This window comes from Balaenoptera borealis (genome assembly GCF_965194805.1).
Source record: "Balaenoptera borealis genome assembly, chromosome: 3".
Lineage (NCBI taxonomy): Eukaryota > Metazoa > Chordata > Mammalia > Artiodactyla > Balaenopteridae > Balaenoptera > Balaenoptera borealis.
This window is the reverse complement of record NC_138866.1, coordinates 133,259,119-133,278,602: the sequence shown is the minus strand read 5'-3', so window position 1 is coordinate 133,278,602 and position 19,484 is coordinate 133,259,119. Positions and strand designations below refer to the sequence as shown.

Here is a 19,484-nt window from a genome sequence, read left to right as displayed (position 1 = left end):
ACAAAAATAAACAAATGGGACCTAATTAAACTGAAAAGCTTTTGCATAACAAAGGAAACCATAAGCAAGATAAAAAGACAACATTCAGAATGGGAGAAAATATTTGTACATGAAACAACAGACAAAGGATTAATCTCCAAAATATACAAACAGTTCATGGAGCTCAATATCAAAAAAACAAAAAACCCAATTAAAAAATGGGTGGAAGACCTAAATAGACATTTCACCAAAGAAGACATACAGATGGCCAACAAACACATGAAAAGATGCTCAACATTACTAATTATTAGAGAAATGCAAATCAAAACTACAATGAGGTATTACCTCACATGGGTCAGAATGGCCATTATCAAAAAATCTAGGAACAATAATTGCTGGAAAGGGTGTGGGGAAAAGGGAACCCTCCTGCTTGTTGGTGGGAATGTAAATTGATACAACCACTATGGAGAACAGTATGGAGGTTCCTTAAAAAACTAAAAATAGAACTACTATATGACTTAGCCATCCCACTACTGGGCATATACCCTAAGAAAACCATAATTCAAAAAGAGATATGTGCTACAATGTTCATTGCAGCACTATTTACAATAGCCAGGACATAGAAACAACCTAAATGTCCATTGACAGATGAATGGATAAAAAAGATGTGGCACATATATACAATGGAATATTACTCAGCCATAAAAAGAAATGAAACTGAGTTATTTGTAGTGAGGTGGATGTACCTAGAGTCTGTCATACAGAGTGAAGTAAGTCAGAAAGAGAAAAACAAATACCATAGGCTAATGCATGTATATGGAATCTAAAAAAAAAAAAAAAAAAAGGTACTGATGAACTTAGTGGCAGGGCAGGAATAAAGATGTAGACGTTGAGAATGGACTTGAGGACACGGGGTGGGGAGGGGGAACCTGGGGTGAAGTGAGAGTAGCATCCACATATATACACTACCAAATGTAAAATAGATAGCTAGTGGGAAGCAGCAGCATAGCACAGGGAGATCAGCTCGGTACTTTGTGACAACCTAGAGGGGTGGGATAAGGAGGGTGGGAGGGTGATTCAAGAGGGAGGGATACGGGGATATATGTATTCACTTTGTTGTACAACAGAAACTAACACAGCATTGTGAAGCAATTATACTCCAATAAAGATGTGTTAAATAAAACAAACAAACAAACAAAAACCCCAAAAAACAAAGAACCAGCTTTTAGTTTCATTGATATTTTCTATTGTTTTCTTCATTTCTATTTCATTTATTTCTACTCTGATCTTTATGCTCTCTTTCCTTCTACTAACTTAGGGTTTTGTTTGTTCTTCTTTCTCTAGTTGCTTGAGGTATAAGGTTATTTGTGATTTTTGTTTCCTGAGGTAAGATTTTATTGCTATAAAATTCCCTCTTAGAACTGCTTTTGCCACGTCCCATAGGTTTTGGATCGTGTGCTTTCATTTTCATGTCTCTAGGTATTTTTTGATTTCCTCTTTGATTTCTTCAGTGATCCATTGGTTGTTTAGTAGGATATTGTTTAGCCTCCATGTGTTTGTGTTTTTTACAGTTTTTTTCTTGTAACTGATTTCTAACCTCATAGCATTGTGGTTGGAAAAGATGCTTAATATGATTTCAATTTTCTTAAATTTACTGAGGCTCATTTTGTGCCCAGCATGCAGTCAATCCTGGAGAATGTTCCGTGTGCACTTGAGAAGAATGTGTATTCTGCTGCTTTTGGATGGAATGCTCTATAAATATCAATTAAGTCTATCTGGTCTAATGTGTCATTTAAGGCCTGTGTTTCCTTATCAACCTTCTGTCTGGATGATCTGTCCAGTGATGAAAGTGGGGTGTTGAAAGTCCCCACTATTATTTTGTTACTGTTGATTTCTCCTTTTATGGCTGTTAGTATTTGCCTTATATATTGGGGGTCCTCTTATGTTGGATGCATATATATTTACAATTGATATATCTTCTTCTTGGTTTGATCCCTTTATCATTATGTAGTGTCCTTCCTTATCTCTTTTAACAGTCTATTTTAAAGTCGATTTTGTTGGGACTTCCCTGGTGGCGCAGTGGTTCAGGATCCAGGGGGCACGGGTCAAGCGCTGGTCTGGGAGGATCCCACATGCCGTGGAGCAACTAAGCCCATGCGTCACAACTACTGAGCCTGTGCTCTGGAGCCCAGGAGCCACAACTACTGAAGCCCGCGTGCCTGGAGTCTGTGCTCCACAACGAGAGAAGGCATCATAATGAGAGGCCCACGCACCACAACAAAAAGTAGCCCCCGCTCTCCAAACTAGGGAAAGCCAGCGCACAGCAACAAAGACCCAACACAGCCAAAAATAAAAAAATAAATAAATTTAAACATTTATAAAAAAAAATAAAGTCTATTTTATCTGATATGAGTATTGCCACTCCAGCTTTCTCTTGGTTTCCATTTGCATGGAATACCTTTTTCCATCCCCTCACTTTGTCTGTATGTGTCCCTCAATCTGAAGTGGGTCTCTTGTAGATAGCATATATATGGGTCTTATTTTTGTATCCATTCAGCCAGTCTGTGTCTTTTGGTTGGAGCCTTTAATCCATTTACATTTAAGGTAGTTATCAATATGTATGTTCCTATTTTCATTTTCTTAACTGTTTTGGATTTGGTTTTGTAGGTCTTTTATCTTCCTTTCCTCTTTTGTTCTATTCTCTTGTGATTTGATGACTAACTTTGGTGTTGTGTTTGGATTCGTTTGTGTGTGTGTATCTATTGTAGTTTTTTGGTTTGCAGTTACCATGAGGGTTTGATATAGCAGTCTATATATAAACAAGATTGTTTTAAGTTGCTGGTCTTTTAATTTCAAACACATTTCCAATATCCTGCATTTGTGCTCTCCTCTTCTCACAATTGCTGGTTTTGATATTTATGTGCAGATGATTTCCTACACTTACTTTATGTTTGTCTTTACTTGTGAACTTTTCCATTTGTACTTTTGTTTCTAGTAGTGGCCTTTTCTTTTCTGCTTAGAGAAATTCCTTTAGCATTTGTTGCAAAGCTGGTCTGGTGGTGCTGAATTCTCTTAGCTTTTGCTTGTCTGTAAAGCTTTTGATTTTTCCATGGAATCTGACTGAGAGCCTTGCTGGGGAGAGTTTTCTTGGCTGTAGGTTCTTCCCTTTCATCTCTTTAAATATATCATGCCACTCCCTTCTGGCCTGCAGAGTTTCTGCTGAGAAATCAGCTGAAAACCTTATGGGAGTTCCCTTGTATGTTATTTGTTGCTTTTCATATTTTTTTGTCTTTAATTTTTGTCAACTTGATTACCATGTGTCTCAGCATGTTCCTCGTTGGGTTTATCTTGCCTGGAACTCTCTGTGCTTCCTGGACTTGGGTAACCATTTCCTTTCCAGTGTTAGGGAAGTTTTCAGCTATTATCTCTTCAAATATTTCCTCAGGTCCTTTCTCTCTCTTCTCCTTCTGGGACCCCTAACATGCAATAGTTGGTGTGTTTAACGTTGTCCCAGAGGTCTCTTAGACTGTCTTTATTTCTTTTCATTCTTTTTTCTTTATTCTGTTCCATGGCAGTGATTTCCATCATTCTGTCTTCCAGGTCACGTATCCATTCTTCTGCCTCAGTTACTCTGCTATTCATTCCTTCTAGTGTAGTTTTTACTTGTTATTGTATTGTTCACCTCTGTTTGTTCTTTATTTCTTCTAGGTCTTTGTTGAACATTTCTTGTATCTTCTCAATCTGTGCCTCCAATTCTTTTTCTGAGATCTTGGATCATCTTCACTATCATTACTCTGAATTCTTTTTCCAGTAGATTGCCTATCTCCACTTCACTGAGTTGTTCTTCTGGGGTTTTATCTTGTTCCTTCACCTGGGACATATTCCTCTGCCGTCTCATCTTGTCTAACTTTCTGTGATTGTGGTTTCTGATCTACAGGCTTGCAGGGTTGCATTTCTACTTGATTCTGCTGTCTGCCCTCTGGTGGATGAGGCAGGCTAAGAGGGCTTGTGCAGGCTTCCTGGTGGGAGGGCCTGGTTCCTGCCCTATGGTGGGTGGAGCTGGGTCTTGTCCCTTTGGTGGGCAGGGCTATGCTCAGAAAGACTTCAAGCAGCCTGTCTCCTGATGGGTGGGGCTGTGCTCCAGCCCTGTTGGTTGTTTGGCTTGAGGAGCCTGGAGACTGTTAGGTGGGGCTAGGTCTTGGGGGGGAAATGGCAGCCTCCTGGAGGGTTCACACCAATGAGTACTCACCAGAGCTGCCACTGCCAATGTCTTTGTCGCCACAGCCGTCCCCTACCTCTGCTGGAGACCCTCCAATACTATCAGGTAGGTCTAGCCCAGTCTCTTATGCAGTCACTGCTTTTTCCCCTAGGTCCTGGTGTGCACTAAACCTTGTGTGTGCCCTCCAAGAGTGGAGTTTGTTTCCCCCAGTCCTATGGAATTCCTGAGATCACACCCCACTGACCTTCAAAAGTCAGATTCTCTGGGGGTTCCTCCTCCCATTGCCAGACCCCCAGGTTAGTGGGGTTCAGGACTTTCACTCCTGTGGGAGAACTTCTGTATTATAATTATTTTCCAACTTGTGGGTTGTCCACCTGGTGGGTATGGGATTTGATTTTATTGCGATTGTGCCCCTCCTACCATCTCGTTGTGGCTTCTTCTTTGTCTTTGGGTATAGGGTATCTTTTTTTGGTAAGTTCCAGCATTTTTTTTTTGTTGATGGTTGCTCAGCAGTTAGTTGTGATTTCAGTGTAAAGAAGGGATGAGCTCACGCCTTTCTACTCTGCCACCCTTTGCTATCTCCAGTCATTTATTTTTGTTAACTGTGTGATACTCATCTTCCCCAAACACATCACATGGCCCACGAGGGCAGGGCACGTGTCTGTGCTGTTTACAGCATCTTCTTCATCACCAGACTGACTCTGAGTCTTCAGTTTCCCAGAGCACAGCATCATTTTCTAAGTTCTTTTGAGATACAGTATTTGAATTGGGGTACAATATGCTGACATTTTACTTCAAGGTGCATATACCAATTTGCCTCATCACGACATCATACATTTGTGGTTTCTCCAATGCCACTCACATCGAGTGGCATTACAGTGATGCTTATACCTTTTTGCCTTTTCTAACTCCTTTTGTAACTTTCTTTAACTTCAGCATTTACAGGTCAGGAAGATCAGGAAAAGCAGCAAGAGACTGATCAGAAAGGCAGGAGAAAACCAGACAAGTGCAGAGTCCCAGAAGTCAAGAGAATAGTGTTTTTCAAGGAGTGCTCAATTACTGCAAATGATGAGTGCCGAGAATGAGCCATCAGACACATCAACTTAAGAAGAGCTTTTGTGGAACAGATATAACAGCAAATGGAGGAAGAGAAATTGGAGAGAGAATACAGGAACTTGTTCAAGAAGACTAGAAGCGCTGGGCAGGGCAGGCACAGGAGAGAGGTGTGGGCTGTCTTGGGAGTAAAGACCCAGAGTGTGGTGTTATGGAAGGCAAGAGAAGGGAGCGCTGCAAGGAGGGTCAAGTGCTGGCAGGTCAAATAAGACGAAACCGAAAACTCCACTGGGGCGTGAAAGAGAATTATCCAGGAAGAGCATCTTCAGCATTAAGCAGCATTAATCTGTTCCTGATGAGTGGAGACAACTCAAAGCTCACTCTAGAGCACCAGAGGGAACCAGGGCTTTGGGTATGTGATGTGGCTTTGTTCTTATGAGAAAGACTTGATGGCATGGTGGAGAGGAGGAAGCGAGGGATGAGTGGTCCTTGAGAAGGAGGGAATAGTTCCTTTCTCCTCCTGCAGAGGCAGGTGCATTTGGCCAAGGACACAACTCTAGCAACCAGAAAGTTTCAGCTGAAGGTCTGTGCATATTTTGCCCCACATTTACTAATGTTGCTCCATGACCAGGATGGACTGGGTCACGCATTCATCATTTAAACCTTAATAGCTCTCAAGTGTCTACTGCATCAGTTTCAAGCTGCTGGCAGTCTATACTGGGTTTATGCTGTGAATCCAGCTGCAGCCCCTCCATTGAAGCATGAGGCAGTGTTCTGCCGGTTTGACACAGCTCTGACCCATCCCTTCTTCCCCATGGGCCTCAGGTTCTAGCCCCACTTCCTCATTCTTTCAATATCAGCAGAGGACCTATCTCTTCTGGAAAGAGATATCTCCTACCTCTTCTGGTCCACCCTTCTGGAATGCTTACTGCCCTAGACTTGTAGCACACAATTTTCACCCAAGTATTCACTATTCCACATGGTAACTGTTTCATTAGCTAAATCAAGCTCCCATCTTGGTTATCTATGGCCCTTGGCTATTAGGAACACAAGGACAAAGTAGACTATAGTGATCAGGGCCTTGGACCAGTTGACCCTCTAAGCTTCAGTTTCTGAAAACCAAGGTTAATTAGAAGTACCTACCTCACAGGATTGTAGTGAGGATTAACTATAAATGTATGTGCCTGGCACACAGCCAGTGCTCTTCAAATGCTAACTATTACACAAATTAGTTTCCTTCTCCCCTTTATTATCTCCCAATCAATTCTCCACATTGCACCACCCCCTCCACCACCACCTCATGGTGCCAGATTCAAGGTGGGTACACAGAGCTCATTGTTTCTTCCTATGTGTCCCTGACTTGATAATTCCTAAATTTATGGGAACAAAATGAGGTTTGAGGGAAAAGTCACAGCTAATAGTGTACTGAAACATGCCCTTCCACTTCTAAAATGAATAGTTGAGAGCTGCTTAACATAAGTTTTCAGCTACAGAAAATATATTAAAGGAAGAATTCTTTAAAAGTTCCTTTAAATCCTACAGGGAATCTCTCTATATGTAAATAACAAACCTGGGTAAAATATTTTAACCCAAGTCTAAAACTTCCCATGTTGTGAGTCTTCCATGCTGGTGGAAAGCCAATCTGGGTAAAAACTGGTAATTCAGATAAAGATTCAAGGGCTTTCCTAACCCTCAGGAGACCCACCCTGGTTTTCAATGACCCTCTCTTCTGCCAGGAACTCCCACATTCCTCCACTCAAAATTTCACTCAAATGTCTCCAGACCCAAACACTTGATTTTGACTACTCCAGCCCATTTGTTTGCAATCACACTGTCTTCAAAGTCCTGTTTTCACTCCCTCCAGCCTTCCCCAAGAGATTTTAAGCCCCCTAAGACCAGACTATATTTTTCCTTTATATATATCAAGAGACAACTACAGAGTATTTCACATACTCAACATATGTTGATTAATTTATATGAGACCTTTCTGGAATACTTTCCCAGCTAATCATCACTATTCTGCAGGTTAATTTTGTTCCTTCTTACAATCTTGACGTAAAGCAGGGATCAGCAAACTATAGCAGGCAGGACAAATCCAACCCAGGAGCTAAGAATTTTTAAATGTTTTTAACAATCCTTTAAAAATGTAAAAAAATAAAGACTATGCAACTGCAAAGTCTAAAATATTTACTATCAGGCCCTTTATAGCATACTTGACAGAGGTTCTAGACAGGGACATAAGAAATGAGTGCAAGAGGGATGACCCACAGGGCTCCAAGAAACCTCATTGGCCCCTGAGGTACCTCTAGGCAAGATGTTTCTTTATCCTCTTAATTCAGAAACTCAACTCCAAGTGCCTGATTTTGTGGATAAACCCAAGGAGCCTGCCAACTCTGAAAATCACTACAGCTGTCTGCCACTTGCCATGCTCATTGCAGGTGAGGAATGAGAAGGGAAAATAAGTAATATTAGTGGGAGGTTATGAATAACAAAAAGCTGTGTAATATTAGATAGACAAATTCAAGTTCATAATGAAATCTCCTTAAATTTGATAAAGATGCTGAAAATGTTCCTTGCAATCATTTTTTTTTAATATTTACAGTTTTGTTTTTTTTTTTTTTTAACAAAGCTCTGTACATAAAAATAAATATACAGAAACAACCCCATCAACTCTCTACATCAGTAATCCTCGCTGGTGGGCTCACCATTTACAAGGAAGACATCATTCAATGCAACCTGTCACAGAGACTGTCCTACCAGCAAGGACCTGTTAACTTTAAGGATCATTGCCAGGTCTCTTTTATCAAGATCGCCAATCACTTGGAGGCCTTTAGCTATCAACTAGCAATGACCCATGAAATCAGTGAACACAGTCACTGGCTTCAGTGCAGTGTGACCAACTGCAACTACTGCCTAGTGGCCACATCCACACTCCATGCTGCCTTCAACCCTTGAAGACACAGGTGCAGTTAAGAACAGAAAGAAAGCCCCCTCCCCCTGGGTAGTCACTGTGAAAAGCGTGCATAAGGCAATTGAGTCGAGGGTTAAGGATTCATCTTGCTAGTGTCAAAAGCAACACTAACAAGATTCTTAGCCTCATCCACCAGGCGATGGACCTCTGCGTTCAGGTCTCCAGGAGCAGGTTCCACCTCCTTCACCAGACAAAGGGTTGTAACCTGTGAAAAGAGAAAGGAAGCAGAACAGTGCTGGAAATGTTCTGTATCAAACATAAAATTGTGAGCCTGATGTGCAAAGCACTGCAAAGATATGGATTCTAGTCTCACAACATTTTCATAAAACTTTCAGCTACCATTATGACAAAAAAAGTTTACATAGTCATTGCAGTTTGAACTGACTTTCTGGTGGGAATAAAACAAGCCATTCAGCTTCTCTGTTTTAACTCTCCAAACACGAAAAACTACCCAAAACACACAAAAAAATTTGCCCAAAAAACCTCTCAAGATGGCTGGATTTAAGTATATAAAGGCTTCTAACTGCAGTGCTTAATAAAATGTATACACTGAAATAAGAACTGCTCAACCTACAGAAAATGAATTTAAAAAAACAAAATCAAAAAGAATGGAACTTGTTACTTCCACCAGTCAGAACTGGATAATCCACATGCCCCAGTCCCCAACCCCATCCCTGCCCACTCATTAGCTTCCTAAAGTTAATGGACATTTAGCAACCAGGTTGACTGATCAGGCTTTAGCGCCAGCAAGACGTTAAATGGGGTGGCTTTGCTCCTTACTTACTATAGAATCTTTGGTCACTAACTCCCTGTGCCTCAGTTTCCTTATTTGTAAAGCCAGGCCAGACAAAGCCCCTAGCCCCAGATGCATTCCATTTTCTACAATTCTCCCCTAAATACCACCACTCTTTGCTCTGAAAAATAGTCTTGGAAGACTATTCCTTGCTTGGAACAAGAAAAAGATTTAAAAGAGCATTTCCTTTTCAGACACACCATTTCCCTACAGCAAGCCAGCTTTGGGTTTCGTCGGAGCCCAGCCTTGATGGGCAGCCCAGCTTGTGTCCAGTCTGCACAGAGCCCAGGTTCCAGACTCCTGACAGTCCTCCAATAGGCCAGCCAGGCTTCCACACCTCTGCCTCTGCAGCACCTCCCCACAGAAAACCCCTCTCCCGGACGGAGGATAGTCTTTGGCCTAAAACTGGTTCCTACACAAAGTATTTTAATGCCTTTGCCCTCCCCTCTCTCAGGATTAACGGGGAACTCCTGGCAGATCACAAAGGTTACTTATTTTCATTTGTGTGGGAGTCCTGTCTTCCCAAAAGGACGTGTAAGTCCTTAAGGATGGGGTAAGGACAGACTGCTATGGTTAGAGGGCTCAAGGATGTTGCATGCAGCAGCTCTCTGAATGAACATCTGTCCATGCCTCCTTGAGAAAGTTATTTGTAAGAAACAAGGCGGCCCTGGTTGGAAAGACCAAAACCCCTGTCTCCTAGCCCCTTGACAAACTTATTTGCAATATGTGCAAACTATTCCTCGCCCCACTTACCACTCCCCTTACAGGACTGTGTGGGATCAAGTGAGAATACTAAAATACAAATGCAACCATCCCAATTATTCCCTGAGGGCCTTGAGTGACCTCCTTTTTCAACTGCCAATCAAATGCTGACTTCTGTGAGGCCAAGGAGGTTATAGGCCTCCTGGAAACAGGACTTGAGCCCACATCACTGCCCAAGGCCCACTGGGCAACAGCAGGGCTCAGCAGGTTGGTGACTTCCAGCCACTGAGGGTTGCTCTGCATCTGTTTCTTTTATTTAATCTTCATAATCCTAAACTTAGGAATTAGTCTCAATTTATGGACAATGAAACAAGGAAAAAGAATCTTGTTTTTAAAGGTAAGTGTATCCTGTAATTGTTCAGAATGCTTTGATGTTTGGTACTTACCTCCTCGCCGCAAGGGCTTTCTGTCAGATTTTCGTTTTGGGATGACTGATGAAGTAGAAGGCCCAGGACTGTCTTCTTCCTGTGTGAACATACACAGGCTTAAGAATCTAGTTAAAAACATTCTACTCCAGGGACTTCCTTGGTGGTGCAGTAGTTAAGAATCCACCTGCCAATGAAGGGGACACGGGTTTGAGCCCTGGTCCAGGAAGATCCCACATGCCGTGGAGCAACAAAGCCCACGAGCTACAACTACTGAGCCCACGTGCCACAACTACTGAAACCCATGCGTCTAGAGCCCGTGCTCCACAACAAGAGAAGCCACTGCAATGAGAAGCCCACACACCGCAACGAAGAGTAGCCCCAGCTCACCGCAACCAGAGAAAGCCCGCGCGCAGCAACAAAGACCCAACGCAGCTAAAAATAAACGGATAGATTTATTAAAAAAAAAAAACAAAATACGTTCTACTCCAGGAATCTTCTACTTGAAAAAAATCCACTAGGCCGAAGGCTACATCACCTGAGGCTTTCTTGTATTTCCTTTGTAACTTTTTCCTTCTTGCATGCTATCCCACATTTCAATCTTCTGTCTCCTTTTTTCTTCTTCAAGCTGAGGAAGAATCACACGTTGTACAGAATGAATTCATAAGCTACCATCTTTCTCAAAGAAAATGTAATTTTAATAATTTTTAATTTAAACGTCCTTCAAAACACACCTTCACCTGCACTTTCTTCAGTTAATAAAACAGTTGTCATCTAGTGGTGTGAGTTTAACTCACCAACAGAACCTTTTGTTTTTGTACACTATTAAAGAAAGCAAAAACTGTCACGGAGAAAAGAATACCGACTCTTCTTCTAAACTGGACATTTTTGGTAACGTAGAATAACGCTGACCTGGAAAGGGTGAACGTGGCTGGCAGGCCTGCTTTGTTGCTACCTGGTTGTGTCACCTGAGGAAAGTCACTTAACCCCTCTACTTCAAAGGCTATGAGGATCCAATGAGAGCAGATCTGAAAGTTCTTTGAAAGTCAAATACTACGGAAGCGTAAGGGAAAACTAATCTCAGCAGAAAACTATGTCCAACAATGAGCACCTGAGAAAGCTTATACAGTAATTATGCAGTAAGCAGGAGGGAAACACAGTGCCCTGGGTCTTTGAACTCTGCTTCCTCCTCCTTGAAGAAGAACTGGGTACTGCAACTTACACAAAAGTCACTAACTCTCTCATTCCCAGTAGAATCCAGACCCAAACTTTAGTTCATTCTGGTTCCAATTAAACTGTGATATCGCAAAGATATGCAAGAAGATGCCTTAGAAAGCACATATTCAGAAATTTCTTGATGGATTTCAGGGTTCATCACTGCTAAATCCACATGTCTGTCCCTTCATGCTTCCACTGTCTGCAAGTACAGGAGGTCAAAGAGGAAACAGTCTCTTGATCTGAAGGTTGTTTTATGCTCATAGCTAACATGGAAAACACCAGAATGGAACACTGCTGACAAATCCTGAGACCACAAACAAGACAGCTGACTGAACTGTGAGTCAGGCAGATTCTGTTTGTTAAGTTTGTTAAATACACAGAACCACAACTTTAAAACTGAACATAGGCTTCTATCCTCTCCAATTTTAGGAGGCGCACATTACAATTTTTAAAAATAATCTTTTAGGGTTTCCCTGGTGGTGCAGTGGTTGAGAATCTGCCTGCCAATGCAGGGGACACGGGTTCGAGCCCTGGTCCGGGAAGATCCCACATGCCGTGGAGCAACTAGGCCCGTGAGCCACAACTACTGAGCCTGCGCGTCTGGAGCCTGTGCTCCGCAACAAGAGAGGCCACGACAGTGAAAGGCCCACGCACCGCGATGAAGACTGGCCCCCGCTTGCCGCGACTAGAGAAAGCCCTCGCACAGAAACGAAGACCCAACGCAGCCAAAAATAAAGTAATTAATTAATTAATTTTTTAAAAAATCTTTTAAAAGCTTTTTTTCAGAGCTACATCAACAAATTGGATAAATGATCAGGCTGTTTTACTTATGCAAAAAACTCAGACCCTCAAGTCATTAATTTTGACATGTAGAAGGAATTCAACTTACTCTATGGCTCCAGAAACAAAACAAATGGTTGGAAATCAGCAAAGGAAAAAACTAAAATAAAACTGCTTAAAAATGGCATCTATGTATACTATGCTGCCATTTCTATGTAAAAATGATACATGTATGTGTTTATATATGGATAAAATGTTTCTGGAAAAATATCTAAAAAGCTTACCATGGAATGCTTGGGCAGCAGTAGGTAGGGGAGCAAGGAAGGCAGAGACTTAATTTTCATAGTACAGATTTTTGTATCATGAATTTGTTTTAACGTCATGTGATTTAGAAAACTACATAAATAATAGCAATGTGCTAATACATTTTAGGTTAGTGACTATTTAAGTGGAAGATGGGCAACCCACTGAACACTGAAGAAGGCTGCTGAGAAAGGTGACCAAGAGGGCCGAATGTGTGTAGTAGGTGTTGTCTTATTCTGTCCTTTCCCTCTGGGCTCCAGCCAAGCTGTGGAGACCAGCCATGTATTGGATGACCATGCAGACCCAGCACTGGCAGAAAGGCACTCCATACTGGAAACACCAGAGACACATGCCAAGACCAGGAGGAAGACCAACTTCTCTGGCTTCCTTCTGAGGAGAAAAAGAGGGTCCCAGAAACATCTGCACTGAAACTAGAAAGCAGAGACTACACTTAGTTGTTTCACTTACAGAGAATGGGTCCAACCTGGTGGGTGACCTTACTCCTGTGAAGAGCAGCACAACCCACCTGGCTGCTCACATCACTTCAATAGCAGCCTTTGGTTCTTCCTCCCCCCGCCCCCCAAAACCTTTTACCACCCCTACAACCAAACCATGTGTCTTTAAACAAATCTTTCAAAACTCCATCTCCTGCTCTCCATCTTGACCCTGGGTTGAGCCCATCGCCACCCTCCCCTGGCTCTCCTTCAATCCACTGAAGAGCGGCCCCACCAAGCCAGGTCATATGACATGCACGGCTTGAAACCAACCATGGAGCAAGAGGCTGAATGTGTGTTCTGTGTGTCTGGTGGTACAGCTCCTGTACACAGCAAACAGTTTTGTTGGGTGAAATGCTGCTGTGAGGGAACCACTTAAAAGTAAAAACATAAATACAAGACACCTTTCTTTAAGAGTATTTCCCCCCTAGGACGTCCCTGGTGGTGCAGTGGTTGAGAATCTGCCTGCCAATGCAGGGGACATGGGTTCGAGCCCTGGTCTGGGAAGATCCCACATGCCGTGGAGCAACTAGGCCCGTGAGCCACAACTACTGAGCCTGCGCGTCAAAAGAGGCCGCGAGGGGCTTCCCTGGTGGCGCAGTGGTTGAGAGTCTGCCTGCCAATGCAGGGGACAGGGGTTCGAGCCCTGGTCTGGGAGGATCCCACATGCCGCGGGGCGACTAGGCCCGTGAGCCACAATTGCTGAGCCTGCGCGTCTGGAGCCTTGTGCTCCGCTACAAGAGAGGCCGCGATAGTGAGAGGCCCGTGCACCGCGATGAAGAGTGGCCCCCGCTCGCCGCAACTGGAGAAAGCCCTCGCACAGAAACGAAGACCCAACACAGCCAAAAATAAATAAATAAATAAATAATTTTTTTAAAAAAAAGGTATTTCCCCCCTAAACAGTAAGAAATTGCACAAGGAAAACATGCTGAGCAATACTTAGCTAAGTGGAAATGATTCGGCCTGAAATAGTTATTCTCTGTATCCACCCTAATGCGCAGGCACACGCGCACACACACTTTTACCCACTAAACCTCAAATACCACGTATTCAAACTAAAACCAGTTCATACCTGTCTTAGTTTCTCCTTATGCTTTTCAACTTGTGCATTTAATTCATCTTGCATTTTCAAACGAGCAGCTGCTAAAGCCTCCTGTCGTTTAACAACAATATCAGGTTCTAAAATGTCAGAAAAAATTTGGGATAAAGCACCTTGTGTAATATAAAATGGAAACTCTTGAGGTCTATATTATTAGAAGTGTACAGAAGTCAGGCAATGCAAGAATATACTTTTACATGAATAAGTCTATTCTTCTGCATATATTTTACTGCTTGGGGGGGGGGCAGCGGACTATCCCATCGCCACAGTTCATAGGCCTTGTTAAATATCCAAAGCATCAGAAATCTCTGTTCAAAACAGATTTCTGGGCTCCCTGAGCAATTCCAATTCAGAGAGTCTGGCATGGGCTCCGAGACTGAAATATAAGTGGTCTGACAGCCAGTGAGATTCCATTCCACAACCTGGATACCTCCTAACACCCAGTCTCTAGGTTGACCAGAACTCTAGAAGACAACCAACGAAAGATAAAGTTTTCTGATCATTAGCCATCACCTAATTAGCCCAGGTCTATACCAGAAAAAGGTAAAGATCTTTAGGTATTTTATCCTTGTTTTTACAGGAAAAAAAAAAAGAGAAAAATCCTTCCAGCTAGCATTAATAGAAATGACCACCCCAGGTATCTGTTTTTATCTGGCTTAGAAAACAAAGCAAATTATATAAATACACAATCAAGTTCTCTATTTTACTCAGACCACTGTGTTTAAGGAGCACTAACGGGAACTATGCAGTGCTTTGACTAATTTTGTAAACAAGGAAACAAACTAGAACTTATATGTTCACATCAGTATCATCCAAAGGATATGCGATCATCATTACTTACAGATAGTTAGCAGTGGAAACAGGTCACCTAACTGAATCCACATAAAACAGGGGCCAAAATAGCACAGGGGTGTGTCTGTGATGACAGAGATGACTAGACCTTTATCTTTAAAAACAAAATTATAGGGGCTTCCCTGGTGGCGCAGTGGTTGAGAATCTGCCTGCCAATGCAGGGGACACGGGTTCGAGCCCTGGTCTGGGAGGATCCCACATGCCGTGGAGCAACTGGGCCCATGAGCCACAATTACTGAGCCTGCGCGTCTGGAGCCTGTGCTCCGCAACGGGAGAGGCCGCAATAATGAGAGGCCCGCGCACTGCGATGAAGAGTGGCCCCCACTTGCCACAACTGGAGAAAGCCCTCGCACAGAAACGAAGACCCAAGACAGCCATAAATTACTTACTTAATTAATTAATTAATTTAAAAACTTTAAAAAAAAAATTATAGTTCCACTTTATAGAAATGTGAATTGTGGTAACATTTGGAACTGTTGGATCATTCTTACAATAAAATTAATGTGTGGATTTTTTTAACCTAATTTTTCTAACAAAATTGTACAACACAAGGTAACACCTTTCACTGCACATATACTTTTTGCAGTGCTTCATTAGAACAAACTCCTCTTCTGAGATGCCCATCCCATTATCTTATAAATCTACTCTTCAGTTGTCGGCAGGTCTCACAGAGCCAGGGATGGCTGTACCAAGTGACTGTTCCCTAACACCAGTCATCCACTTCACAAAATCCTGGAACTTAAGCAAGATTTACTTTGTACTTTGTAGTTTTTATTGGATATATACAGCCAACAACCAAAAATGCTGAGATAATGGCAGGACCACAGGGTTTCATGGGAGAGGAGAGTGAAGGAATTTTCTAAGTCTTTCTGCTAATGACTACTTTTGTGTTATGTTTGCTTTCCTCCCCAGCCTCAGTAACTGTGGTGGCTCAGATGACTAATGATTTGTATTTATTTAATTATACTGCTATTCTCAAGACACTTAACATTTCTTTTAGATATGTCCTCAGAAACTGGAGCTTCTAACTAGTTAAAAAGCTACTGTTTTAGAGGGAATGAGTTTTTGAAACAGCCAGGCGTAATCTGATATCAGGTCTGATGAGTAAGTTGTGAAAATTAAAATGCGGTGGATGTGAAGAACTAAGGCTGAGTTTGTCATTCACGATGGTTCTAGAGATAAATGAGACTTAGTAGGCAGACCCACAAGTATGGAGCAGCTGTGAAGTCTTCATTTTAATCTCTCCTGTAAATGAAAAACCATGCAACACGATATGCAGTGAGTGCTCTACACACCATCAAGCAGGTTTTTCATCCCATCAAAAACTCTGAAATTAAAACAAAACAAAACAACACTATTGCAAATCACCAAAACCAACTTCCTAAACATAAAATAGTTTTCTTCCCACACAGATCAGAAACGTACTTCTTACTCTTAACAACAGACTAACTTTTAAATACTAAAACAAGTAGGCGTAAAGCCATGCCTTCATTTGTTATCAGGCACTAACCCAGAGCAGCGGCAGCTCGATCCAGCTGCCTCTGCCTCAAGGCCCTCAGCCGGGTGGAGAGCTTCTGAAAGACCACGTAGAGAAGAATGCAGCTGAAGACGATGTACCAGCCATAGGTAGCCAGCAGGGAGCCCACTGAAAAGAAGAAAATAGTTTTCAAGAAACTAAAAATGATACTACACTGGACTTTTCTATAAAATTAAACAAAAGCAAAATAAGCGTAGCTCCTGTCCTCAAAACCTTCACGGTGTAGCTGAAGACCTAAGTAGGCAGTTAAAATAGCGAGAAATACAACAATTCAGGGATCACTGAGAAGGGGCTTCTCAGCTACCTGGGGAATAGGAGGGGCAAGTCCGGAGGACGTGGGGCACGCCAGCTGGGTTTTGAGGGGTGAAGGGAAGTGTATCCGACTCAGGAGGGCAAAGGCCTTTCAGATCCAGACTACGTATAGAAAGGGGTGCCCATGGAGGGCTGATACAGCGCCGGATTTTGGGGGCGTGCGTGGGGGTACGGAGTCGAGGGGCTGAGGCTTGAAGGCAAACGCCAAGGGCGGAGTGACCCCAGTAACCGCAAACCCGGAAGGCTTGCTTCGCATAAAGTAAAGGACTCGCGCAAAAAAGGGCCGACCGCAACGTCCGAGGAAGCACCGCTCTGGGAGGGCCTCCACGCGCGCTTCGGGACACCGCCCGGGCCTGCGTGCAGCGCCAACATCCGGCTCTCGGCCAGGTCCGGCCCAGAGGGCAGAGGAGAACGACTCACCGAACATGGCGGCGCGCCGAAGGTGGCGGCGCAAACCCGCTACCCTGCGGCCCGCGCCGACTCACCCGTGACGTGAAGGAAGCGCAGCCCCTCGGTCTCTAGGGCTGGCCGCGTGGACAGCTGATCCCCGTCCCGCTCCATGGTCGCCGTCGCCTGGCCTGGCCCGGCCAAACCCGGCTGCGTCAGCTCCAGCCTTAGCCTTCCGGCCGGCCCTTACGTACACGTGGCACGTCTGGGGCCGGCGTCCCGTCGTCCCGGCCAATCGCGTCGCGACCCGGCCCAGATACTCGGCCTATCGCCGCGAGGGCGTGGCCGAAAGGGGGGGCAGTGAGCGATCCGGGAAGGGCAGGGCGAGCTGTGCCCTGAGGGGAGCCCCACCGCCCGCTGCGCACTGGGTGGTCTGGCGGCTACCTGACTGACTTCCCAGCCGACTCCGAATCGAATGTTTACCTTTGCACTGATTGCACACCGAGGTCGCAGGAGGTTGGGGCCGCCGAGAAATAGGATTTGCGCCCAGGCCCTTGCTCCGGGCACATTGGGCAACAGAACTCGGCCGATTGGCGATTCCCAGCAGTTGGGGGTTGCAGCCAAGGTCTGCCCCACCAAGCTGTAAAGAGCCTTCTCCTGCCGCTGCCGGTGTTACCTTTCAGGCTAAGAAAGTCCCCGCCGACCCCCGCGGTTCTCTCCTCGGGAATCAAAACCTCTTGGGAAAGAATTATCATAACAATGGCTCCAACACGCACTGAATCTTACTGAGTAGTATCACAAGACGTCACAGTTATTTATAATAATGTCCTGGCTGTTTTCCCTGCCTGCGATGCCCTCCTCTACCCCCTTCCACTCCTCACCCGTCAACGCCTCTCTGAGCCCTACCTTAACCACCCTATTTGAAATTTGACCTTGAGGCATTTTTGGAGAAGGATTTAAAGTGAACATACCCAGCTGTGTCTCAAAAGAAGGGCTGAGAATTAGGAAGAGAAAATAATGAGCAGGCGATGACTTCAGAGCGCGCCGCCATCGCCACCGCCTTCACGAGCACCAACGCGACGCTGAGGTACCACTGGGGCTTCCACCGCCGGTTTGCCTAGAAGTTCTTCAAAGGGATCAGCTCCTGGAACCGCACAACGACATCTTCAGCGGTGTGTCAGAAAGCAATAAAAGAGGAGATTCTTATAGAAGGTCTTGCGTTCATGGGCCATGGCAAATAGAAGACTGAAAGCTCTTCTTCATCTTGAAAATGGGCTTCTCAAATCGGGATTGAGGACTCTGGATTTTATCAATTAAGACTGAAGACCCATTGATTTGATGAGTTTAGAAGGAGGAATTTTATTCCTCCACCACCACCCACACCCCCACCCCCAAGTTTCTGAAGATGATGAACTCTTTGCTTTGAGGTGGCTTCTCACTTGCCCTGGCATCTTGCAGGAACTCAATGTGCTAAAACTGAACGACTTCTTGGGATTACAGTTGCAATACTGGATCTGGGATCAGCTTAAAATATACCTTGTATGTAAATACTGATGAACTACTCAGGATGACTAGGGTTACCTGACCTCGTTGTTTATACTCTGGACAGTAGGTACACTGTACTGGGGTCACTGTTCATGGAAACAGCTGGTTAGGACCTCTCTATCAGGGAGTGAGTGCTCAGAAAAAGGATCTGGCACAACAGTTTCAGTCAATGCTTGGAGTGTCAACTAAAAAATTATTCACAACCTGGAAGTTGAGAATTATGTTTTATTTGGTGGAAATTTTTTAGGACTTCAAGCCAGGGAGGCAGCATTTCAAGTAACCCTGAGGAGGTGAGGGGGGAGCTTAGGATATATAGGAGTTTGCAACAAAGGGCAGGTAGTCGGAACATCAAAGATTACTGTTAACTAAAGAAAACAAGAAATCCCAAATTAAGGAGTTTAGCGCTTTCCTCTGCATGGGAAGATGCAAGAGGCTGGGCTCACTGAAATCATTCCTTTGATATGAACCTAAGCTATCTGGGGCCAGTATCCAGTGTTTTCACATCCTGAGTTTCCTCAGGGCTCACCTTAGGGAGTGGCTGCAGTCTGATGGCTGCTAAATGGCAGATATTCTTTGTTTCCCTCCTGAGTTCCCTCAGGGGTCATCAGCTCACCTTCCTTGGTGGCCCCTTGGCTGCAATCACTGATGACTGTGACATCCTTTGTTTACTGATATGGCAGGCAATATTCCATTTATTAGGAGCAGTTTACTTTTATATAGTAACTTAGTGGTTAAGATTGCTGGTGGTCGGGCTTCCCTGGTGGCGCAGTGGTTGAGAGTCTGCCTGCCAATGCAGGGGACACGGGTTCGAGTCC

The 19,484-nt window shown here is 43.9% G+C and overlaps 1 protein-coding gene across 3 annotated transcripts; it reads right to left on the bottom strand.

The window, feature by feature from the left end:
* Nucleotides 1-7,820: 7,820 nt before the first annotated feature.
* SELENOS (selenoprotein S) lies at nucleotides 7,821-17,491 on the bottom strand. Of its 3 annotated transcripts, none has more exons than XM_082385170.1 (7): nucleotides 17,223-17,491; nucleotides 16,399-16,533; nucleotides 14,010-14,116; nucleotides 10,681-10,770; nucleotides 10,533-10,577; nucleotides 10,164-10,242; nucleotides 7,821-8,427 (listed from the first exon to the last, which is right to left on the bottom strand). In XM_082385170.1, exons 1-7 carry the CDS (start codon nucleotides 17,296-17,298, stop codon nucleotides 8,348-8,350), a joined length of 612 nt encoding a protein of 203 aa, XP_082241296.1. In that variant the 5' UTR covers nucleotides 17,299-17,491; the 3' UTR covers nucleotides 7,821-8,347. The 3 variants fall into 3 exon arrangements, with proteins under 3 accessions (XP_082241296.1, XP_082241298.1, XP_082241297.1); XM_082385172.1 differs by having other exon boundaries at nucleotides 17,158-17,294; XM_082385171.1 differs by lacking the exon at nucleotides 10,533-10,577 and having other exon boundaries at nucleotides 17,223-17,462.
* Nucleotides 17,492-19,484: the final 1,993 nt, after the last annotated feature.

Excerpts from the sequence above, each read along its gene's own strand:
- SELENOS (XM_082385170.1), bottom strand. The coding sequence starts at position 17,298 with ATGGAGCGGGACGGGGATCAGCTGTCCACGCGGCCAGCCCTAGAGACC. Across the intron at positions 16,534-17,222 it reads GCGCTTCCTTCACGTCACGG|TGGGCTCCCTGCTGGCTACC; the intron begins GTGAGTCGGCGC and ends TCTTCTTTTCAG. Across the intron at positions 10,243-10,532 it reads GCGGGCTTTCTCTGGTTGCG|GAAGAAGACAGTCCTGGGCC; the intron begins GTGAGCTGGGGC and ends ATGTTCACACAG.